At 52.2% G+C, this 23571-nt stretch overlaps 1 protein-coding gene across 1 annotated transcript in view; it reads right to left on the reverse strand.

Annotated features, from left to right (window-relative positions):
- Positions 1 to 715: 715 nt before the first annotated feature.
- The window catches only part of LOC132213914 (protein Daple-like), a 64550-nt gene continuing 41694 nt past the window's right edge, over positions 716 to 23571 (reverse strand). The window contains exons 17-25 of the mRNA XM_059660794.1: positions 21721 to 21864; positions 19426 to 19572; positions 19281 to 19320; positions 17659 to 17804; positions 14954 to 15043; positions 13012 to 13250; positions 7118 to 7312; positions 2722 to 2776; positions 716 to 857 (exon numbers count right to left, since the gene is read on the reverse strand). Of these exons, the coding sequence (XP_059516777.1) occupies positions 716 to 857; positions 2722 to 2776; positions 7118 to 7312; positions 13012 to 13250; positions 14954 to 15043; positions 17659 to 17804; positions 19281 to 19320; positions 19426 to 19572; positions 21721 to 21864 (1198 nt within the window). The remainder of the gene's footprint in view (positions 858 to 2721; positions 2777 to 7117; positions 7313 to 13011; positions 13251 to 14953; positions 15044 to 17658; positions 17805 to 19280; positions 19321 to 19425; positions 19573 to 21720; positions 21865 to 23571) is intronic.

Genomic DNA, 23571 nt, shown 5'->3' on the forward strand with positions numbered 1-23571 from the left:
CACAGTCTCTGTTTACAGATGTCCAAACATATCTAGAGCCTGTCACACTCTACTCTTCAATTAAAACAAGGTTCGTTTTGCTTCATGCTTCACTTTTCAGAAACAGAATAGCATGGCGTCTGCACCAGTTACTTAAAGATCAGAGTGGCCTGTGGGTTCCGGCTGCTCCTCTGGCCGCGCCTTTGTTACACAGCAAGGAGCTAGGGCAATTCCAGGGCAGGAGGAATGGGCAACTGAGACAGGAAAGTTAAAACAAGGCCAAGCAGGGTGGGCCATTTGCAACCAGCTTATGAATAACAAGCCATTATCTTCTCTAGCCAAGGACACGGAGCAAATGGGTAAAAGCCTCCCTAAGGAGAGAATAAGAAAAGGAGAGGAGGAGAAAGGGAAAATGGCAGTTTTATTTGTTTTTACTCCCTAACAGACACGCCAGCAGTCTCCGGCTTGGCAAGATCAAGTTGCCAGGTGCCTCTCATGAATTCTGGGAAGGCCATGCCAAAGTAAAGAGGGGCCTTGAGAATGAATAGGCACCAAACAGTCAGCAGAGGAATTTTGAGACCTACAATCAGGAGGATGTAAAACGCCTCAGACCCCCACCCAACCGGCTCTTCAGATTAGCTGAGAGCCTGTTTGCACTTCCTAAGCCAGATGGATAGGTCTGCTCGCCCTGCTTCTTTAATAAAGGTGCTTGCTTTAACTGCTTTAGTAAATTGGCTTAATCACACGCAATCATGGTCTCTCGAATAAATTCATTTCCATGATAAGGATCGAGGTTGGGGAAAGCCCTCTCCATGGACTCGGGGCTGCCCAGTGTCACCTTTCTGGTGTTGGGGAAAAGGTCCTCGAACATGTTCCACCTGAATGAGGAGCTGCGAGAGCTTCCTTTCATTGCTGTGTTTCTCGGTGTTGAGATACCTACTTCTTGGCAGGAGCAAACACCACCAGGCATTGGATTTGTGCACAGCACCCAGATCACTTAATTAAAATGAAGTACAATTGCTTTCCAGAACCTTCTAGGACCTAGAAAATGGTGATTTATGGCCTGTGCTCAAGGAAAGCTGATCTGAGACGCTGCACTGATAGCTGTCTTTCTTGCCCACAAAAACCACTACAGTAGGCTGGGCCCCAGAGACAGGGCCAGAATCTCTCCATCCAGCATGAGAGGCGTTGATGTCATTCCCTCTTTCCAGTCTCCAGGGTTTGTGACCTTGGCATTTGCATTTTCCCAGTGTCAAGCCCAGGGAGGCACAGGGTAAGTGCGCAGAAAGGGCAGCAGATGGATGGACGTATGAGCTGCTGCCACAGGCCGGAGTGTGCTGGGGACTTTTTACAGCCCCTTAACATCTACTCTCTCTTTTTGTTGTTGTTAATCTTCAACTGAGGAGGTATATTTCCCATTGATTTTGAGAGAAAGTGGAAGGGGTTAAGCGTTGGGGGAGGGGACATCAATGTAAGAGAGGCACAATGACTGGTTGCCTCCTGCACATGCCCAATCAAAATTGGTGGATTGAGCCTGAAACTGAGGTACATGCCCTTGACTGGAATCCACCTTGAGACACTTCAGTCCATGTGCTGATGTTCTAACCACTGAGAAAAGCCAGCTGGGACTTGCCACTCGCTTTTGTATGGCCTATGAGCTAAGCAGTCTTCTTACATTTTTAAATGATTAATTTTTTTTAAGCAGACTTTTGTGAAAACTCTATAGAATTCAAAGGACAATGTCCACAAGTAAAGGGTCATTGGAGCACAGCCTTCCTGTTTATTTATTGACAGAGGGTCTAGGACCGCCTCCTGCCCAGCGGCTGCGTAGAGTAACTGCACAGAAACTGCATGGCCCAGGCCCTCCATGTTGGCCTTTCTGCCCGCTCCCTGCATCCATGGAGAGAACAGCCTCCCAGGTCTGGACGGGCTGCCAGCACAGTCACTTTCTGGCTAGTGGTTATGTCCCCCATCCAAGCCAGCTTTGCAGCCAGGTGGCGCCAGCCCCACCCCATCCCTCTCTGTGACTTTGCTGTCCAGGTCTCCCTCTGGTCCAGGTCCATCTGAGGGGAGAGAGAGTAAAGAGCACTCCCGGCCTCACACAGCATAGGGGGAGCCCGATCAAGCTCCTAGAGGAACTCCCCCAGGGTGACCATCCTCTGCTCCAGGGGGCACAGGTCCACACCAAGCCTGGGGCTGGGCCACACCCCTCTTCTGGATGCCTCCTGGTGGAGAGGCCCATCCTGGGGGGCAGATACTCCTGGAGGCTGAGGGTAGTGTGTCCTGAGGTGCTGGCATCGCGGGGCGGGGCAGAGTGCTGTGTCCCTGCTGGGCATCAGGTCCTCACTGCTCTTGGGTTTGTGGTGGAACCGGTGGGGTCGGAGGAACCTGGTGTCAGGGCAAGGGGACACAGAGGGACACACGTCAGTCTCTCACTCTCGCTCACCTACCTCCAGTGGGCTCTGTGCTGCCTCCGGCTCACGGAACACAGGGAGCCCTGCTGGGGAGCCCAGAGCACACTTCTCCCAGGCTGGCACTGGGGATGGCAAGGACATGCTGGGATTCTCTAGAAGTTCACAGTGGGGTTAAAAACAAAATAATGTGGGAGGGAAGTGCAGAGCTCCTGCTAAAGCTGAAATTAGCAACAGCTGTGAGGCACCACACTCCTTAGCCCTTGGGACAGTGACAGACCATCTTCTGCACCATTAACAAACTTAAACGCTGTAAAGGAATCACACTCACCCGTGTCCTCTGACCACGATGGACTGGAACTCCCGGCCCTGTACCCATCCGGAAGCTGCAGGAACTCAGACTCATAGGATGGGTGGTTCACCCAGGTGCCCAGAGCCAGTCAGTGAGGAGAAGGGATCTGAACCCAAATCCGTGAAAACTCCCAGGCCTGAGCCTGAAACTGTATGATGTGCCCTATGGAGGCAAACCCATCATGCTGTGAAGAACTTGCTAATTGTCTTCTTTAAATCACACAAACAACACAAAGCTCAGAGCCCAGATCCAAGGGCACTGGAAAGTGCCCAGAAGGAAAGCCAACTTACCCTTCAGGCCCTGAGGTGAGCTGTCACTGGATGCATCCCTATGGCTCTCCAAGCTGCCTGGCTGGGACCTGAGCGGAAAGGACAATCCTTAACCGAAAGGGCCGATGACCCACTCTAGCCCAGACTCAGCCCTCCACTATGACCATTAGGACATAACAGAGCGATTCTGCCACAGCTCAGGGGAGCGCCCCCAGGAGCACAGACCTGGATTCTGGAGATGCCCCAGGAGGGGACCCACCTCCCCTGAGTGCCTGGCCCTGTGCACAGTGGGCATGAGCTGTGCGGGATGACAGCCTGTGCTTCTGTGTCTGTGAGGTCTGGGGCTGGGCTCAAACAAAGGAAATTTGTTTAGACCAAACAAGGCGGCTCTGAGAAAGCGAAGTGTTAGAGGGGTGAGGAGCCCACCCTTACTACACATGGAGCTTTCTAGAACACGTGGAAACACCCTGCCTGGACCAGGACAGTGGCACCTGGTGAGGGCGGGAGCCAGGACAGGGCAGAGTGTGTGCGCCACGTGTGCCCAATGAAGCCTGAGCCCGCTCCAGGGCCCACTTCCCCTTGGTGGTCCGAGGGGCAGATGCTGTGGTCTCAGGAGGAAAGAATGTGCTGGCTTTCCATGGCTGTATGCTGTCCTTAATCTCCTTCCCGCCCCGCCAAGCAGTCTGCTCTGGACTCACTGGGGCACAGGGCTCCCAGGTCCCCAGCCCTCGAGCGCTCCCCAAATAGCAAGCATCAGATAAAGCCTCTTAGCACTGGGGTTTGGGGTTAGCCAACAAGTACTTGGTTCCCATGAAGAGCACAGAAGCAGAACCAGCCCCCCCTTTGAGAAGGAAAAACTTGAACAAAAAAACCCACCTTCCTCTTGGAAAAGGACGTGTCACTGAAAGGCAACTGTGATACAGATCAGCGGCTCCCAAAGCCTCCGTCCATTCCAGCCCTGCTCTGCCCACCCCTTCGCCTCTGCCTCTTGATGAGAGAAGCTCGAGGAATCAGAACACTTAGGAAGACAATCCCTTTCCTCAGCGGATTCAGCATAAATCTGGCCCCTCGGTGACACTTCCAAGAACAGTGGCCGACTCCTCCTGTCGTGTTACCCTCCACCCAGTGTGAAGAGGGGAGGGCTCCGCGGTGTCACAATGCCCCCCACAGAGCCTGTCTCTGCCCATAAGTTGCAGGAGCCCATGCCAGCACCATGGAGCTTTCTAGGCAATGGGAGGGTGGGAGATAGGGCTCCTCCTGCACTTATTGTTGATACTTCAGACGCCGAAGCCAATGTAAACGCTCTCAGTTTTTGTTTTAATTAAAAATTTAGCTCCCCACCCTCCTAGGGTTTTGTTCTTCGGAAATTATAAAGACCCGAAGCGCCTGTTAATGGTCGAGAAGGCTGGTCTCATTCCCTGATTCCCTTCTGCCTCCATGAGATGGCAAGAGTTTCCACCAATTTCTAAGATGAAATTTACCACTGGGAGCTGCTCTGGGCAACTCCACTCCAGGTGAGGAAGGTGAGACCTTCCTGCAACCAGTGCTCTCTGCCTGGGCCACTAGGCCTTCCTTCAGGCAAGGGCAGTCCGAGCCTCCAGAAGAGTGACCCCCCATCACGGGAGAGATGGAAGCAGCAGCTGCATGCTTAGGCCCCTCGGGGAGACAGGGAAGGGGTGTTGAGGAACTGCGGGTCCCCATTCCTGCTTCAGCATAACACCTCCACTTTCACCTCCTTTGTGTGTGGGACTTGCACACAGGCCTTAGCTTGAAGGAAAAGCACTGATGGTGGAAACAGGTCTGAAATCCAGGCTGAAGGGGACCATGCACCGCCCACTCCCCGTGCTGCCTGTGGTTGGGAACCACTCACAGGGGCTGTCATCTGAATTCTAGCCCGTGGAGAACATAATGCTGGTGAGTCAGCGGACCTGGAACATCCACGGGGAACCTGGGCCTTTTGCCAGACGGCCACCTCTGACTCTGGCCCAGCCCTGAGTCGTGGTCGTGTCCAGCTCCTGGAGGAGGGAGGGGTGGGTGGACCCTGCCCTTAGGGAGTACATGCCCTGCATGTCCTATCTCTTCCCATTTCTCCTGCTGGGACAGCCTCACACTGGGGACTCTCTCTGACTTAACTTTAAATCACTCTTCCTCCTGCGCAATGACTGGGACTCCAAAGGACAGCAGTGTCCTGGCCTAAGGGCCATGCAGCAAAGGCAGCTGATACTTAGTATCCCGGGAGCACCTCCACCTCCAGGGCCAGCTGCACCCAAAGCAGGGCCCTGAGAGCAATCCCCTCCCAGGGGCCTGGGCTCTCCAGCAGGGGGCAGGGGGGGGTTGGGGGGGCCTGGAAGAAGGTAAAGGAAAGAACCACCACCTGAGGGAGGAGGCGGGATCCCTAGAGAATGAGCCTGCACCAGCATCTCCTCACCAGCAACGTCGGGAATCCATGGGCCACCAGTCACTGCTCTTCCCTGAGAAGGACTAGGATGCCCTGTGCCTCAGGCCTGCCAGCTGCTCTCTGACAGCAGCCCTGGGTCCCCTCCAAACAGACACCAGGGTCTCCATTTTGCAGACAGTTCTAGGTCCCCCTGAGCGTGAGCACTGGGCTGCCGGGAATCACCGTGGGCAGTGCTGGGTGTGCAGTGTTGAGGGCCCTCGGGCAGGCTCCGCAGGCATCTGAACAGGCCTGGGCTCTGGCTCAGTGGGGATCCAGGCTGAGGCAGCCAGAGGGTTCGCCTGGAGGGCCGGGCCTAGAGCCACACAGCCTGCTGGCAGGCCCAGGGGAGGTGGTGCTCCCAGCTCCTGCTGGAGCCCAGGCAGGGCTTCCGCTCTGCAGAGCCTGGGAGACTGGGCCGACTGCTGAGTGGCCACAAGGAACACAGAGCGAGCCCACCCCAGCCACGCAGGGCACAGCACCCCTGACACCCATCAGTCAGTGGCTGCCGTTTCAGTGTCTGTCCAGGAGCACAGAGGGACTGCCTCCTGCCCTGTGCTCACTCACCTCACCTTCTCCCAGGGGTGCTTCTGATTTGTAAACCAGGGGCCAGGTTCTGAAGCTGAGCCTGGCAGCATTGAGGGCAGAGGCCCTGTGTGTCTTTGCTGGGCTTGTCAAATCACAGTTATGCTTGTCATAGCTTCCAGGGTTCAGTGGGAGGTAAGATGATGAAAAATCATAATCACTTCTTTTCTCGTCAGTTTCTAACACCTCCAGGGCAGTCATTTCCAGCTCTTCTGCTGTCCTCAGACGTTGTCATCTCTAGGTCATAAGCAGAATGTCTTTTTAAGTTTGAAGCTGTATTTCTCCCCTCTGTTGCATATTTTAAATTTCCCAGTGCTCATCCCCAGATGCTCCTTTTCACAGCATCCTGCTCTGGTTGCACCCTGCAAAGTGGCTAACTCTGATGTCATGACGGGCATTTTAAAGCTTTTGTCTCTGTAACAATGCCCGCTGACCCTGTTGCTCTCAAATCGGTTTGTCTCTGGTGTTGCAGGTGCTCCTGAGGTGTCTGGGGACCCTGACCTCTCATGGGCTCCCCCTGGCAAGATGTGACCCGACTGCCCTGCTGGGAGTGTCTCCCACTAATCCGATGCCTTGAAGAGGACTGTAATGTCCCATCTAAGGTGTGAGCACGCTGGGCTACTGGCATCTAGGAGACATCCAACCTGTCAATCCTCCCCAAGTCCCCTTGTTGTTCAGTCTGGGACACCTGCCCTCCACGCCATGGACCGACCTCCAATGCAGGGACCCAGTCAAGTCTCTTCCCTGGAGAATAAACCTCCAATGTTGCCTGATTTTAGCCCAAACTCTGGTTCACCTCCATTAGGAAGCCACCTGGTGCCACCAATTCCTGAGCAGTGGTGTGGGTCTCAGGGCTCAGGCCCAGTCGTCCAGATGGCGGAGTTACCCTCCCAAAGGTGCACAGCTGTAGGTGGAGCTGAGCTCTGAACCTGTGTGTGTGGGACGCCATCCTGTCCACAGCGTCACCCACCTGCTGACCACCTCTCAGTCTGAGAGGCACCTCCTGCCCCTGTGAGCCGGGGTCTTTGGGAAGGACCTCGGGCCGAGATGCTCATCTCTCTTGGTTCTGGAGGGACCCGTGACTCACCGTGGGTGCGGCCTGGGTGGCGGGAGGTGGAGGTGGAGCTGGAAGGAGCTGTAGTGATGGCTGAGGATGAACAGGCCCCGGAGCCCAGCTCTGATGGCCGGGGCTTGGTGGCTGGGTCAGCGGAGGCATCTCCTGGAATGCGGTCAAGGCTGCCTCTGGGTGGGGCCACTCCCTTTGGTATTAGGTCCCCAGGGCCTGGGGCAGAGAAGGACAGTGAGAAATGAGGCTGTAAAATCCCATGCCAAGGTGGGGCGATCACACTGAGGCCTAGAAGCAGAGGCAGCAGGGCCAGGGAGCCCAGGGACAAAAGCGGGGCTGTGTGCCTCACAGGCTGTGGTCTAAGGGGGGGCCCTGGCGGCAGCCTGAGTTGGACGCCCCGGGAGGCCGGCCCTGGCTCTAACCATGGCTCACAGTGTGAGCCTCCAACAGCCCGGAGAAAATAAAGGGTGAGCTCAGGAGGCTCAGCAAAATGTTGGTAAAAGTCCAACACATTAGCTACTGGGCCCCCTACCATGTCCCTCAATCCCTGATTCACTAGTGAGTAGACCTGGCCTGTGGCTGCTCAGGTCCACTCCCGACCTGTGGGCCAGGCCCTCCAGGTCCAAGATGTGCACCCTGCCAAAGGGCTTCCCTTATGATTTGAGAAAGAAGTTCACTGCCACCCTAACAGTCATCTGTTTAAGAAGTCTTCATCTCTCATGGTGACTGACTGCAAGAATGATTTTTACCTTGTATGTTTGGCAATCTCTGAATTTTCTACTGTGAACATATACTCTAGTCAAAGTTAAATAAAATCCTAATAAAAACAACAACAACATTGGGAGGAAAAACACTCCTAAAATATCTTCAACTACCTTGTAGTAGGAAAGGGGATGGCTAACCAAATACAAGTGAAAAACGAATGCGGCTGGAGTTCCTCAGAGCATCAGGACAAGGCTGTTTTGCACAGTGTCCTGCTCCAGGCAGCCGGAGGGCTATGGTCCCGGAGCCACGCCCACTGTGGGGATTCTGGGCCCTCCACACTCTCCCAGGACCTGCCCCCCTTGCCCCTCAAACCCCCAGTGTCTGGACTCATGGGGAAGTTTTAAGCACCCAAGCCTTGCAATTGAAATCAAGGGGAGATTTGGATTCTGAAAGATAACCTTGATGAGAAGCAAGATTCAAGTCTGGTGGAATGAATCTGACAGGCGTCCACTGCGTGAAGTCAGCTTGAGGAGCAGCAGGGAGGCGGATGCGCCAGACAGCAGCCAGGGCAGAGAGCGTGCGTTTCCAACAGCATGCTGGGCAGGTAGGCAGGGGACCAGCACACGGCAGCCCAGGAATCAGAGGGATTCATGTGACAAAGTCAGTGCCACATCAACTGACAGGAGCAGTGTGAGAGTCACCCCTTTACTTTTACGGTGACCTTGTGTTTATATGATAGTGGTTTTCCATTCACAGTACCGATAACAATCTTTCTTTTTAAAATAAAGTGGAAACCACAAGTCGATTCAAGGGAAAGTATGTAAGTATCACTCAGGTGAAATAGACTTTGCAAAATCATGGAGATGGTATGAGGATGCTGAAGACAGAAAACAATGCAGTAGCTAAAGGCTTCTGTGGACCAGTGCTCCCAGCTGATGGTGACTGTGAGCTGATGTCCTGTCTGTCCACTGCTGCCCTCACAGCAGCATCCAAGACGTCAGAGGACCTCAGCACGGTCCTAAAACGTCACTCTGGGCTGAACCCTGGCTTGGCAACATCAATCCGATTATTTGAGATGCTGAGTGGAGCAGTCAATTCTTCAAACACAGAACACATCTAAAAAGGGACTGCCAAGATTCTGCGCTCTGACACAGAAAGTGGAGACAAGGGCAGCAGATTTAAAGTTAGCTGCCCAAAAATAAGTCTTGAAAAAATCTCACTTGACAGGGGCCACATAGTTTCGGAAGCATAGCGACCGCTGATTAGTTCTGTGCTGCACAGGGGCATGGTCTACAAGCCTGCAGGTGCGAGAGGGGGGCGGCACTGGGGCCAGGGCCTCACTTAGCACAGACACCCTGGCCCAGGGACCTGGCGTGGATGCCCCGAGGCTCCCCTAACACTGCCCTGTGCTGGAGTCAGGTCCAGAGGCTGGGACAACTGGTTTCCTTTAAAGTCAGAATCCAGGTTGGCTACTTTAAGCTTGGCTTGGAATTTGGGTCAGGAGGAGGGGTCCACTATGGGTCATCTGGCCTTTAGCTACTGTTTTTCTGTTTGTTTGTTTGTTTGAATTTCAGACATGAAGGCAGGTACATTGTGAAGACACTGATGGATTAGAAATCCCCAGTGTCTGAGAAAGGGAGGGGTTAGTTAGAAGCAGGTTCGATGTCAGAGGAAGAGGAGAACCTCAGGCGTTTACAGAAAGCCAGACGGGACAATGGAGACTTGGGCTTTTCCTCGGTTCTGCTTCCCCAAAAGTGACTCTTTTTGTGCTGAGTTGCTAAATTGTGATCCCCTGGATAACCCAAGAGAGGAAGGAAAAACAAAACAAAACAGCAAATAAATGAAATGAATAATAACAAATGACTGCATTAGCTAAATGTTCTTGGGAAATCAGAGTCCTGTCCTGTCCAGGAGATTTGGAAACAATACCCACGGCACAACCAGAATCAGGACTCAGTGAGCCATTATGCTCTGACTCCACTTAATTAATTTAGTGGCATCCTTGTGCCCAGGATTTACTTAGCACGTGAGGAGGATTCTATATTGCTCTAGGAGCCGATGCCTTAGACTATTTTTCAATGTCAATGTGTTAAACTATCAAATAAGAATGTTTACTAGTTTAGGTTTTTCTTACTCCTAGGCCCTAATGACAAGCTCCCTGGCAACTTGGCTCTCACACAACTAACTCCTGCTCCTGTTCAAACACTTTGGGACACTTCCTGGGGTGCTTCTGGCTGCTGCAATGGGACAGGCCACCTGAACTGCTCACTAGTAGTCCTTGTGCATCTCAAACAGCCTCTTATGGAAGGATGAGTTTGAAATTCATCTTTTTCAGATCAAAATACTGTCAACATCAAGAATTATTCCCATTTAGATCCCTACGCATCCTCTACTGCAAACCTACGCTTCATTACCTTTAAATTATGGAGTCTTATCGGAGCAGCCAATTGGCCTAACTTCCTGAACATGTCATGTACATGAGCATAACTGATTTATCCTATTTCTGACTTAGGATTCAAGTCCATAGCAGGCCTGCTGTTATTTCTCTGTCCACACCACCACCTGGTGGCCACAGCTCACACCACAGGAGAAAGAACCCACTATGCAATGCTGGTGCCCCAGGCTTGGTCAACACCTTCAGGGACCAAAGCAGCTTCAACTGCAGGCAGTGCTCAGAGTGGTTAAGAGTTCAGGCTCTGTAATCTGTCAGGCACAGGTTCAGATCCCAGCACCACCCCTTATTCTCTGGGCAAGTGCTTATTCTTGTCAAGCATCACTTTCCCAGCCCCGAAAAGGGGATAGGAATCGTGCCTGCCTCACATGGCACTTGGAACTAAAGGAGAGACGTAAAATGTGAAACTAGCTAAAGGGTGCTGAGCCCAGAAAGAGCCCCCATTACATGGCTGTCGTTACTAATATCTACCACTGACCTCCTCATTCAGGGATCCAAACAGTTGTTTGTTTGTTTTATTAATCCTCACCTGAGAATATTTTTTTTTTCAGAGAGAGTACAAGGGAGGGGCAGCGTCAGAGAGAGAAACATCTATGTGAGAGAGACACATTGATTCAGTGCCACCCACATAGCTCAACTGGGCCGGGCATTGAGCCTTCAACCCAGGCATGTGTCCTTGACCAGAATCAAACCCTGGACTCTCTAGTCTGAGGGCTGACACTCTAACCACTGAGACAAACTGGCCAGGGCAGTCAAGCATCTTTTCTCTGAAAGTTTTGCTAGCTCTATTAGGCTGATTATCATTAATTAAGTCAACTTAGACAATAACACAAGGGGAGGTGGTGAATGTAAAAAAAATTATGTAGCCCCCATGAGCACCCGTGGCAACAGACGCCTCAAGATAAATGTTAATAAGCTTCATTATCATTTCCCTGCATGTGAGCATTTGACCTAATCCACCTCCTGTAAAGACTGGGAATGAGAGCATTAGTCCCCAAACACTGGTATGGATGCTTGTGCACACTTTGCTTTTTGCATTTCGAGGTCCTAAAGTGGTGAATGTCACCCAGAAAGGCATGTACACAGGTCACACTCAGGAGGCGGCTTGTCACGGGCTCTGGTGCTGTCACAGCCGCCCCTGAGAGGGCACAAGTCTCAGGCCTGGGCTGCTCTTCAGGAAGTCCAGGTGTCCTTCATAAAATTTAAATTCTCAGGGTGCATGTTTGGCAGGTTTATAGGTAAGTCATGTATGAAATGATATTTAAAACTTAATTGAAAACTAAGCCAAGTTTAAGGCAAGTAAGGTGCACTTTCCCCCTTGCCGGAAGCCGGTCCATCCTTGCTGCTTGACACAGTCGCTGCAGGGAAGAAACATCTGCACAGCATATGTTTCAAGGGACCTGGCATATATGGCATACTGTTTTTAATATGTTTGCTCCCCTACTTAGCAGTATGTGTTTTAACCAAGGTCACCTCTCTGAGAAAGGTTGTTTCCCCAGGTGGGGATTTTTCCCTGGAGTTAGAAATTAACAGGACTAAGGAAGGGAATAAATCAGTAAAACCCCTTAACTAAGTGCCAGGAGGGTAGTTAATCACTTTAACTATGAACAATCACGATTAAGCTACATAATCTTTACTTAGGATAATCTCCTTCAGTTACTTCCTTGTAGCTTAACAGAAAAATAGAGTAGTGACCTTGGAATGGAGATAACAAAAGGCCCTAACCTTTGGAATAGAATAGATAGGATTAAAATCAACTGGTATAAATACAGATGTAACAGGAGAATAAAGACAGAACCTGGCTGGAGAACCTGACTAAAGAACCTGGCTAGGCTGCTGATCAACTGAACGCTGTCTCCGTGTCATTCCTTCTTCCCCGACTCCATCCACACCTTTGGGAACCCATGGACCTGCTGGGGCTGGACCCCAACAGCCCCTCTCCCAAACCTTAACATCTCTGAAATCAGGATGCAGGTTCGATCCTGACTCACAGTCACTGTCAGCCAGGTGGCAATTATGAAAAAATCGTCACTGCCACAACCCATTTATCTTCTTATGTGAGCACCCTTGTCCTGACTGCCTCTTAGATTCCATTAAATACATACAGCACATGCAACTAGGAATCCGCTTCAGAACCTATGGCAATTCCACATGACAACCCTGAATGATGAGGTACAGTGCACCCCGTGGTGGCAGGACTCAAGGCCAGATCAAGTTAGAGAAGGAAACCAGACCCACTTGTCAAAGTGACAGGAAGATCAGAGCCACAAGAGGCCTTGCTGAAGACCTTGCAACTGTCAATCACGTGTTAAGTGCACCGCGGATCTCCCTACAGAAATGGCCTGTTGTAGGCCTGGAGGAAACAGGGAACCCAAAAATCCTCTGCTGTGGAGCTTTTCTCTGCAGTAACTGTGTGGACACCAGGTCTGGATATTCGAGTCCCTACCACAGTGTCCATGAGGCATGAGGCTCCTCATGCTAAAGGAACTGAATTGTTCTGGGATGAGAGTACAACAACACTGGGGGTTATATTTCCTACTTGGATGTTCACATACCAAAGGAGACAGATGTGCATGTGTGGAGCACGCCCCCTTCAGCATCATACACACACACACACACACACACACACATGCACACACGCACACGCACACACATGTACACACCTAGCACGCAGTCTCCTTGGTTCTCCCATCCCTGAGGGAGACCTAAGATCCTCCCCCCTTCACTTCCTGCCTGCAGCCAAGTAAGCCCTTCCTACCTTTTCCCCTGGGCCCCCTGCAGGTGCCTTGCTCTTCTGTCCCCTTTGAGCAGCATGGGGTGGCCTCGAGGGGCTCCAGCTGCGATTGAAGAGGCTGAGAAGTACTGGGCGAGGCCTGGTCTGAGGACCCCAGCAGGCAGGGAGGCCTCTCTGGGGTTGACTTTCGTCGTTCTCTGGAACCGCCTTTCTTTAGTTTGATGAGTTTGAGTAAGAATTTAGCTCCAATCCAGTGCTTTTTCCTGTAAGAAGTAGGTTTTTAGGATACAGCCAACCCTCACTGCCCCTCCAGCAGGTGTCTCAGATGCCCTATGCAAGCTGGGATTTCCATCACCAGCCTGAGAAGGTGGCGCTTAATCTGGTTCAGAATGAGGGTGCTTTTTGCCATCACCATGCTCATCCCACCTGAGGCTCAGGAGGTGGCACACAATGGGCAGTTAATTCGCCCAGACCCAGGGGTGGTAGAAGCCTTCATCATGCAGGAACCCACACTAGCCCCTCGGAAAAACAGAACTTCAAACCCAGCTCTCAGCTCTTAATTACTGTGCAAAGGGCAGGAAGTGGTGCTGTGCTGACCTAATCATGCTGGTTAGCAAAATTCCACCAAAAGGCTATTTTCAGAAAGAGTCAGGGACCTCCTCACTTTCTGCTAGCGGTAATAATACGTGAAATAGGCTGGCATACTCTGCCCATTCCCAGCATTGAGGAATCTGGGTGAGGGGAAGAGGGCAGGAGAGTGGGCCGCTTAAAGTAAAAACAGTGAGCCCTGGACGGGTTGCCTGGTGGTTGGAGCATCAGCCTGAGCACTGAAGGGTGGTGGGTTCCATCCCCCGTCAAGGGCACATACCTGGGTTGCAGGTTCGATCCCCGGCCCCGGTCGAGGTGTGTGCAGATGGAAACCAATTGATGTGTCTCTCTCATCTCTCTCTCTCTCTCTCTCTCTCTCTCTCTCTCTCTCTCTCTCTCTCTCTCTCTCTTTTTCTCTCTCTCTCCCACTGCTGTCACCTCCCTCCCTCCCTTCTACTCTCTCTAAAAATCAATGGGAAAAATACCCTTGGGTGAGGATTAAAAAAAATAAGTAAATAAATGAAAACTGTGAATGTAAAGTGTAATACATTGCAGCTAACAGGAAATGAAGCATTCTAATCTAACAGGGACCATAGCTGGGTTCTGATCCTGGCTCTGCCACGAAACAGCACTGTTCTTACACAAGTCACTCAATTTCCTCACCCGTGCCTCAATTTCCCTGTCAACAGAAGGGTCAGGTGGCGGTTCTGAAATTCTGTGGTTCTGTGATTTCTACAGAGAGGCCCTGCCGGATTCATGTGATTTGACCTCAAGGCTGGGCTGGGACAGGTCAATGGGAAGGTGCAGCTCCTGGGCTCAGGCCCTGGCCCAGGGGGAGCCCTGCTTGACGGAGGCCGGCAGTCTCGGGGACCAAGCCGGCCCACCAACGGGGCTGCTGCTCTCTGTGGAAGGGAACGTGTTTGTGAACCTGCCCTGGGGGTGGGGTCCAGTGAACCCAGAGGAATGGAGGGCAGAACAAAAGGTCCCTGTGCTTGAAGACAGGGGTGCTGGTCCAGGCATCTGCCCCAAGCTTCCTTCCCAAAACTGAAGCATAATTTTCTAGGTCCGGCAATCTTGAGACAAAAGCTGATATGCCTGCTTTAGTGGCTCTAAAAGCACAGACTCTGCCCTTAAACAGGCTCCTGGCCAGCAGCATTCACCATCCCTCATAGGATAACCCTGAGAACTGAGGGCGGGACTGAAAGAAACTCTAAATTCTTTCCATGCTGGGAGGGACCTGCACACAGGGACCTGCCATACAGCGGAAGGTACGGGCCCAACAAACTGGCCACTGCTCTAGGTGCTACAGCTTCCCCCACTCGTGAAAAAGCAAGCTTTCTGTCCTGTGTGTAAGCTACTGACGCTTAAATCAACTCACTTCCTTGGCGCTGGATCTTGGACCTTGTGCTGAGCCATGCTTTTTTCTTCCAGTTTTTCATTTTGTCTCTGTAAGGCATTTAATTTGTCTCTAACAGAGGAGAGAGAAAAAACAATCTGGTTTTTAAAATAAAACACATAAATTGACGCATCACACCCGCCTGGGACCTGGCCCAGAAGGAGCCAGTGTGTTTCTGGGACTCAGACATCACGGTGCTCATGACCACCATGACCCCTGAGCTGGGAATACGGGGATGGAAGCATGTGACGTGGGTCCAGGAGCCTAACACGTCGAGGAGACGGCTGAACACCGAGGGTCAGGCTGGATGTCACCTCAGGAGAGAGACCCCGAACCATCTGACACTCAAGCTGGGAAACCCCGAGGGTTCCAGCCATGTCAGCTCAGGACGTTGGGCACTCGGGTCAGACCCAGGGCTAGGCTAGCTCCTGCGGGTGCAGACCAACGATACCTTTAGTGGTGGGGAGGGGTCTGCCCTCGGTGAGTTAGACGGGCATCAGGTTAAAAAGGTCAGTTTAGCAAAGTCAGACCTCCGACCAGGGCCCACTCCAATGTTGGGCTTCTGCTAACACTTCTAGTGAAGCAAACTCAAAGCCTTTTGGGAGCCAGACAGAGAAGGTCAGGAGCAAAGCGGCCTGGGAGGACCTGAGGGAGGAGTGGGGGCCTGTGGCGAGGCTGAGCGCTTGGTGCCACCTGGGACCTAACGCGGGGCCTGCAAACGAAGCGCCGCTCTCCATGTGGCAGAGCTTCTGACTGCATTTCCCGAAGGATCCAGAAGCCCCAGCTCTGAAGCACAATCTCTTAATTCCTAAATGTGGGAAGTCAGTTCACATTTATAAAACACAGAAAGGACCAGAGAGACACCTCTTAAACCTTGGGCTGCCAGAGGCCACCTCTGCTCCTGGGAAAGGGAGCCTGTCCTTCCTGAAGCAGAAGGCATGCCATGCTTTCCTGTTGTCTGTCTAGGAGCCATGCACGCAGTGCTCGCTATACAGCGCCCCCACTGGGCGGCCAGCGCCTGTCCTGTTCCTGTCTCCTCACCCATGTGGCCTTGACAGCTGAGACCCCTGCTTTTCCTGCCTGAAAATGAGTCCTTGGCATCCAGGCAGCTGCTCAGGTTCCTTCAGTCAAGAAGGTGACCAGGCCCCCTAATCCAAGGGCTTTCCCACAAGTTCACCACGAAGTGAGCACCCGCGAGAAGTGATCGCTTGCAAACCACTGGGTCCCTGGCCACGGACCTGCTCTGCTCCCAGCGCCCTCATTTCGGACTCTGTTCTTCTAGTCTGTGTTATTGTGTTCCCACAGCTGTCCCCTAGCCCCACAAACTCATGGTACAGCTATCCCAGACTGGGGCAGACTCTGCTCGGAGCAGGCTCAGGAAGCCTACCCTCTCTCTGACCTCCTACAGACACTTTCTAATGCAAAACCATCATCAGATCATCCCCAGGGTACCAGGTCCCCACTCTTCTAGTTTGCACCTGCCCGGCCTCTGCTGGTAATTTTTACCAGCTGCATTAGAGAGAGCCCTCTTCAGGCTACAATCTCTCACTTCTACCCCAAAAGTACAGTGTGGTTTCCCATGTCAACCATCCTTGGTAGGTGTTGAGCCCCCTGTAGAAGAGCAGATGAATCTGGGAGATCAGTGAGCAGAATCGTCACCCTGGGGAGCTGGGATAGTGCCCCAGTGGCCACTGTGGCCATGTCCCTCTGTCCCACACTGGCCAGCCATTCCTGATCACAAGGAAGGACAGTCCCAGCAGCACAGCCCCGAGGGGTGAAGACCACCCTGGACCCACAAGATGCATCTCGGGTCACTTGACTTCCAAACCACAAGGTTTCCAGCACCAAGGCTCTTCCTCCTGCCCTCATTTCTGGCAGCTTCCTAGGCCCTGTACACCAGCATCCCTTAATCACCCACTTCCCAGTGAATCTTACTCATTAGCCGGGCATGGAAGCCTTCCATGGCTGAGCACTGCCTCCCCCAGCCTTCCTTCTTGCCACTCCCTGCACCTTCCCTGCACCCAGACCACACCAAGCTCCACCTTGACGTTCTCCACCCCCTGTTCCCCCGACACACTGGCTAGCCTTCTCGCCATCCCTGTCAGCAGCAGAACTCCAACTCCCACCACCATGCTTCCTTCCATTTCCAGGAAGCTCCTCAGCATCTTTCTGTGTGCACATAGCTCTGCTCACATCCCACCACCCCTACCGGTTCCTGAAGACCGGGTAACTGGTTATGTGTACCTCACAAGGCCAGGCCTGTCAGCAAAGGCAATGTCAGCAGAGGGAGGACAGCCACTGTGCACCAACAACCCACTCTCCAGCCCATTAAGGGAAAAACAGACCCAGAAAGGGCTCAGCCTGCGAACTGAAGTCCTTCCCTAGGAGCCTCTCTTTATCACTGTTGTATTTTTCAAAGTGAACTTGATCCCAAAAGAAGATTAAGAAGTGTCTGGCAGGGGGCAGTGTCTCTGAAAAGCCAACAAAGCCAACCACCCCTATTTGCAGAAATCTAGAACCATTCCCCGGAAAATGAGAAAGATGTGCTGGTAAGATAGTCTGTCCCCTTGCCTGGGACACCAGTGCACCCAGGGGGTACTCTGCTGCCCAGAATGGCGCGGTCTAGTCATGGAGCTGGAAGCCACGACCCCTCTGTTGACGGGCGTCCGTCAGCCCACACCCCTCACACGTACTGCTGCTGCTCCTCATGGAGCTGGTCCTTGTTCTCCACATCCTCCTGGAGAAGCCTCTGGTTCTGCTCTTTCAGCCTTTGGATTTGGCTCTGCAGGTCACGTTTTTCTCCCTCCAAGTTGCCCTTGAGGCGGGAGACCAGCTAAAACACAGATGGACAATGTCTCAAACACCACACGCTCCCATGATTCCACTGCTGAGAATCGACTTCCAAAAAGAGAAAAAGGCCACGTGCACAAAGATGGCCATTTTGGTATGATCTACGTCAGCTGGCATGACCAATACGGCCAATGCCATGGGGATGGCCAAGCCTTCTGCCGCTGCACCGTCCAATCAGGCAGCCACTGGCCACGTGTGGCCACTGAGCACTGAAAACGCAGCCAGTCTGAGCTGATATGAGCCATAAGTGCAAAATATATAATAGGTTCCGAGGACTTAATAGTGATTCAAAAAATAGTAAAATATCTCATTAATAAACTGCCCGGTGCGTGTGGCTTGGTTGAGTGTCATCCCATGCACCAAGAAATCACCAGTGTAGTTCCTGAGGAAGGCACATGCCTGGGTTGCTGGCTCCATTCCCCAGTAGAGGGCATGCAGGAGGCAGCTGATGGATGTTTCTCTCAAAAGGTCAGTAAAAACATATTATAAAAAAATCTCATTAATAAGCTTTTGGGGTTACATGTGATACTTTAGATATAAGGGTTAAATAAAACAGACCCCTACATCAATCCCACCTGATTCCTTTTACTTTTTGAATATGGCTACTAGAAAGCTGAGTGTTACATGTGGTGGCCTGCATTATATTCCTATTGCACCTCTCTGTTCTAGGCAGGGTTGGCACGTTTATCCTGTAAAGAGCGAGGTACTAAATATGTTAGGCTTTCCGGGCCAACAGTGGTCTCCATTGCAACTGTTCAACTCTGTTATTACAGCAGGAAAGGAGCCAGAGAAACAATGCACATGCATGGGTGTGTCTGTGTTTAAAAAAACAAACCAAAATTCTTTACTCGTGGACACCAACATTTAAATTTCATGTCACTTTCACTTGCCCCCAAATATTATCCTACTTTTGATTTTCCCCCGTCATTAAAATCTGTGAAAGCTATTCTTGGTTCTCAGCTGTACACAAACAGGCATGAAACTGGACCTGAAATTTGGGCTGAGGCTGGCCAGCTCCTGCTCTAGAATATCATCGCGGTTGGTGTAGCAGGAAGTCCCAAACTTTGTCTTCAGACAAACGTGGTTCCAACCCGCTACTTCAGAGGGACAAGGATGGGAACCCCAGCTCACAAGATCATTGTGAGAATTAAATGAGATGACATAGAGAGCAGAGTGCTCAGCCGAGAGGACAGAGATAAAACGGTACTTGACTGTTTCCATGCACCTCCCCGACAAAAAGCAAAAATCAGGTGAAAGGTGTTCTGTAGCACACCCCTGCCAGTCATGGTTTTTGTCCCAGTCAACTGCCTCTGGCTTCCTCTCTGCCTCTGAGTGACATTCACACACACCCTTCGAGCAGAGATGCCAATGAGGACCCATTCCCACCTGGCTGAGCCCACCGCATCAGCCCAGGGAGCAGGCCCACCCAGGGTCCTGGGGCCTCCAGCCCTGGCCTCACCTGGCAGTGGTTGTCCTGCTCGGTCAGCGAGATGTCCGTGCTCTGGAGCTCCTCCCTCAGCCAGTTGCACTGGTTCTGCCAGCAGTTCACCTCCAGCTGGGTGTCGTTCAGGGAGGTCTGCAGCTTCTTGCTGTGGGTCTGCAGCTCTTCATGCTTCCCCTTCAGTCCCTCGTACAGGGCCTGCCAGCGGTTCACCTCCAGCTGGGTGTCGTTCAGGGAGGTCTGCAGCTTCTTGTTGTGGGTCTGCAGCTCCTCCTGCTCCCCCTTCAGCTGCTGGTGCAGGGAATTGGCCCTAGGGGTGGAGAGACACAGGGCCAAGGGCTGAGGCGCATTCCCAGGCTCTGTCCCAGTTGTGCAACCTTAATCTAAACTGCAACCTCTCTGGGCTTCAGTTTTTTTCATGTGTTAATGAAGGGTTGAACAAAATCAGCGTTTTTCAAACTGTGTTCATTGGGGTTTCAGGAGGCTACCCCAGGTGCCCCACTGCGGGCTGGGGGAGAAGGACAGGCAGGCTCGGACACCACGGCAACAGAGCATCCCTGTAAAAGTCCTTTCTGCTTTTCTGCTTTGGCACATCTGCCTACTTGGAAAAGGGTTCTTTGTTTCAAACACTTAAATACTGAATCAGACCATTTTTGCTCTAAGACTCTATGTCTATGTCCTGCTCTTCCAATTCCAAGCCCCTTTCTAATTTCAACACTTGAAATAAATAAAATAGGAGATTCTGGACTGTTACCTAAACCCACTGAAATTATCACCATCATCATTACCCGAGTGGGATTCCTGGGGAAGATATATACCAAAAAGCTCATATGACCAGAGGCTCATGGACTCAATTTGAACACAGGTGTGTCAAGTTTGGCTCACACAGCTTTTTTTTTTAATTTTTAACATTTACTTATTTTATCCTATTTTATTTCATTTTAAAGCATGTATGGTTTTATTAATTGATGTCTCTCCAATAAAGTCAACTACAAAAAATAAAATAACAAAGAAAGGAAACAGAAAAAGATAAAAAGATTCTTCTGTTGTGGTCCTGTGAATAATCGCTGGGTTTAGGTTTAAGGGTCCAGAGCCTCAAAAATGTTTCCAGGTCCTCCCGGTGCTCTGTCCCGCCCCCAGAAAGCAGCTTTAAAAAAAATTATTTTACCAGCATTCAAAAATTTTAAGTTTCCCATCAACATTCAGATATCTTATTCTCAGGAAAAAAAAAAAAAGCATAAAGAAGGATGACCTGGCAGCCAGGCCTGCCTCCCAGCTGACAGCCTCTAGCTGAGGTGTATTCTCCACCAGGGCCTGGTCTATTGCTGACTCTAATTCCCCACCTGCTGGACCTGCCTGGCCACTGCAGGCAGCTGAGTTTACAGCCCCACAGCACATGTTAAATCAGGGCTGTGGGAAGGAAGGGTTCATGTGGTCATACTTCTGGGTTGAGGCAAGATCTGGATTTGAATCCTGCCTGTGTCACTAACTAGGAATATTGACCTTAAACAAGTTGTTTAATCTCCCTGAGCCTGTTTCCTCCTCTGTTGCTGTGGTTGTTTTTTTTTTTTTTTTTTTTTTAAAGGATAACAATAGCTCAGTCAATTCTCGTGATTTGCAGTATAATGTTCTACCCAGCCACGCGAACCCTGAATTAGTGAGTACTGAAACTTTCCCACCAGTTCCTGACAGTCTCTGGTCACATTTTGTCAACTGATGAAGACATAAAGATGCCTCGTGTAATATACTCAGAGCCAACAGCACCATACCTGGGACTGAATGACCCTTGTGTGCCACTCGAATATTCCCCGTGAGGCCCAGCGCAGCCTTGCACTTGGGAACACTAGACAGCACTTCAGCACTCCATTTGGGGGCCATTTCAAACAGCGAAATCGCCACCAAAGCGCACAAATTAGAACACCATGGCACTCAGTGGCCCATGAAGAGGACGCTGGTAGGTGAGAGCTGAAACAAGTCTGGAGTCAAAGGCCTTGTTCAACCTCAGCTGCAAATGTGCACATCAGGAGACTCCAGTATCTCCCACTCTGGGCACGTCCATGACAGGCCACGGGCACTGATTTGGGGGTCACCAGTACATTTCAGCCAGGAGGTGAATTCACAAATGGGAATGCGTGAATGCTGAGGACCGAGCCTCTCTCCCTCACGGAATCGCTGGTGTGAGAGGATGCAGGTGCCCCTGCCTGACAGTCATCAGCATCATAACTGTGGGAGGGGAGACTGTCCAAACCGAGACAATGCCCCATCCCAGCTGCCGAGTCCTTCCTTCCAGCCACCAGCTGGAGGCCCCTTTACCTTGATCCCACCAGCTGCTTCCAGGGCAGGGTTGGTAAAAATGCACCATCACCAGGGGTCTCGCTTGAGCTCAGCTCAGCGGGTGCTGAGTGAGTGAGTCTGAATGACATCCCGGCAGAGGCACTGCAGGGGGCCTGGTGGTTACCTGTCCAGCTCTCGCTGCAGCCTCTGGTTCTCCTCGGCGGCCATGGCGCTCGTCCTCTGCTCCTGCTGCAGAGCCTCCCGCTCGGTGGTCAAGAGCGTCCCCAGCTGCTCCAGCGCCGCCTTATGTTGGAGCTGGTCCTTGTACCTGTTGAAGGGAAACACACCCGCTAGGAATGGACATCCAGGGAGACCTCAAAGCCTGGGTGAGCGACTTCTCTCTGCAGAGCTGAGGGAGAGGGGATGGACAGGGGACGGGGATGGACAGAGAGAGGGGACAGACACTGGGCCAGCTCTGGGGGTCTCCTCCAGCCCAGGAGGCAAGTCCCCCTCCTCCCACCCGACGTGTCTCCATGGTCCCTTCCAGTCCCTGTCAAAGCAGCCTCCCTCCTTCATCCCACTGGGAACAAAACCACTGTTTTCTGAACTCCATGCCCTTCTCAAAGAAACCACTGCAAATACAGCAGAATTCCACCGCCCATAACAGCTGATCCCCCTCACTGGGCCCTGGGTGAGCTCTCCACCCCAGCTCAGGAACACAACTCCGCACCCTGCTCCTCAAGGCACCCCCAGTCCAGCCCTTGCCCTCTCTCTCCCACAGCCTCCCCCTCAGCTCGGGCTTTTATTTCCTTCCTGTCTCAGTCTGAAGAGGGTCCCCCACAGTCCTCGCTGGGGGGCAGCAGAACACAAGAGGGAGCCCCTGACCAGTCCCAGTCTGTGCCTCGTCCTGCAGGAACGTTCCCTGCTCAGGGTGACTCGGGGGGCCCCCCAGGTCCAAAGTGGAGACTGAGTCATCACCTTTCAATCTTCCCCAGGCAGGCAAAACCCTTTCCAGACCCCATTCCTAAGGTGTCCACACCCAGAGACAGGCTGGCAGAGACCACCCAGGTTCCAGGGTTTCAGCCCCTGCCTGCAGCCCTCCATCCAAGCCCACCCCATATCAGCTGTACTTGTACCATCTGCCTGGAGCCAACACTTGTGCGGAGTCAGACTCAGACACCTGCTCAGGTGGCTGTTGGAAGACAAACGTTCCTTCCTGTGGCCTTTAGCCATGGGTGGAGGCTGCTGGGACGGGATGTGGGAAGTGGAAGGTGGGGGTGGAGGCTCTATCAGGCTTTCAGGTTTGACAAACAGTTTATGGACCATTAGGGTCCCCACCTCCTGCTTCCCTGTTGTGTCTTGGAAAAGCACAGGATCAAGCATATTGCAACCATTAGTAACCACCCTCCTGCAGGGCAGAAACTGCGAGTGCTTCTCCCCACTGACTCCCAGGTACGAGGCTTGACACCCAGTGCATGTCCACCAGGGAAACGAAGGAGCGAGTGTCCCAGGCAAGTGTCAGGTGAAATGAATACAGAGCCCCCGGCCAGTGTTCCAGGCACCTCCACCTCCAACCTGCAGCCCTGTTGCAGACACACCAAGGGCCTCCAGGTATCTGTCCAACCAGCAAAAACCACTGAATCACACAGTAGGTCCACCAAGCAAGGAGTCATAGGCAGAGCAATGAACTCCTCCCTCAGACCAGTCAAATGCCACCTGCACAAACCTTCCCATGTTAACAGCCATAAGAATATATCCACACGGTTATCATAGGGCATTGAGGGTAGGGCCCGCAGTGCCTGGTGAGGGGTGGGCACCACAGGAGGCTCCCATCAGTAGTCAGCTGGGTGCATTCAAACCATGTTAGACAGCACCAGGCGCCCAGTGGGTGCTCACTAAGCGTCTCGTGAACACAGGATGGGTGCGGAGGAGGCAGAGATGGAGATGCCAAAGGCAGAAGATGCTCATTCTGGCTGGAAGAACGAGAGTCTGATAGGAGCAGACGTCTCGGCACCCCCAAAGGATGGGAATCTGG

The sequence above is a fragment of the Myotis daubentonii genome, chromosome 12, assembly GCF_963259705.1.
Source record: "Myotis daubentonii chromosome 12, mMyoDau2.1, whole genome shotgun sequence".
NCBI classification, from domain to species: domain Eukaryota; kingdom Metazoa; phylum Chordata; class Mammalia; order Chiroptera; family Vespertilionidae; genus Myotis; species Myotis daubentonii.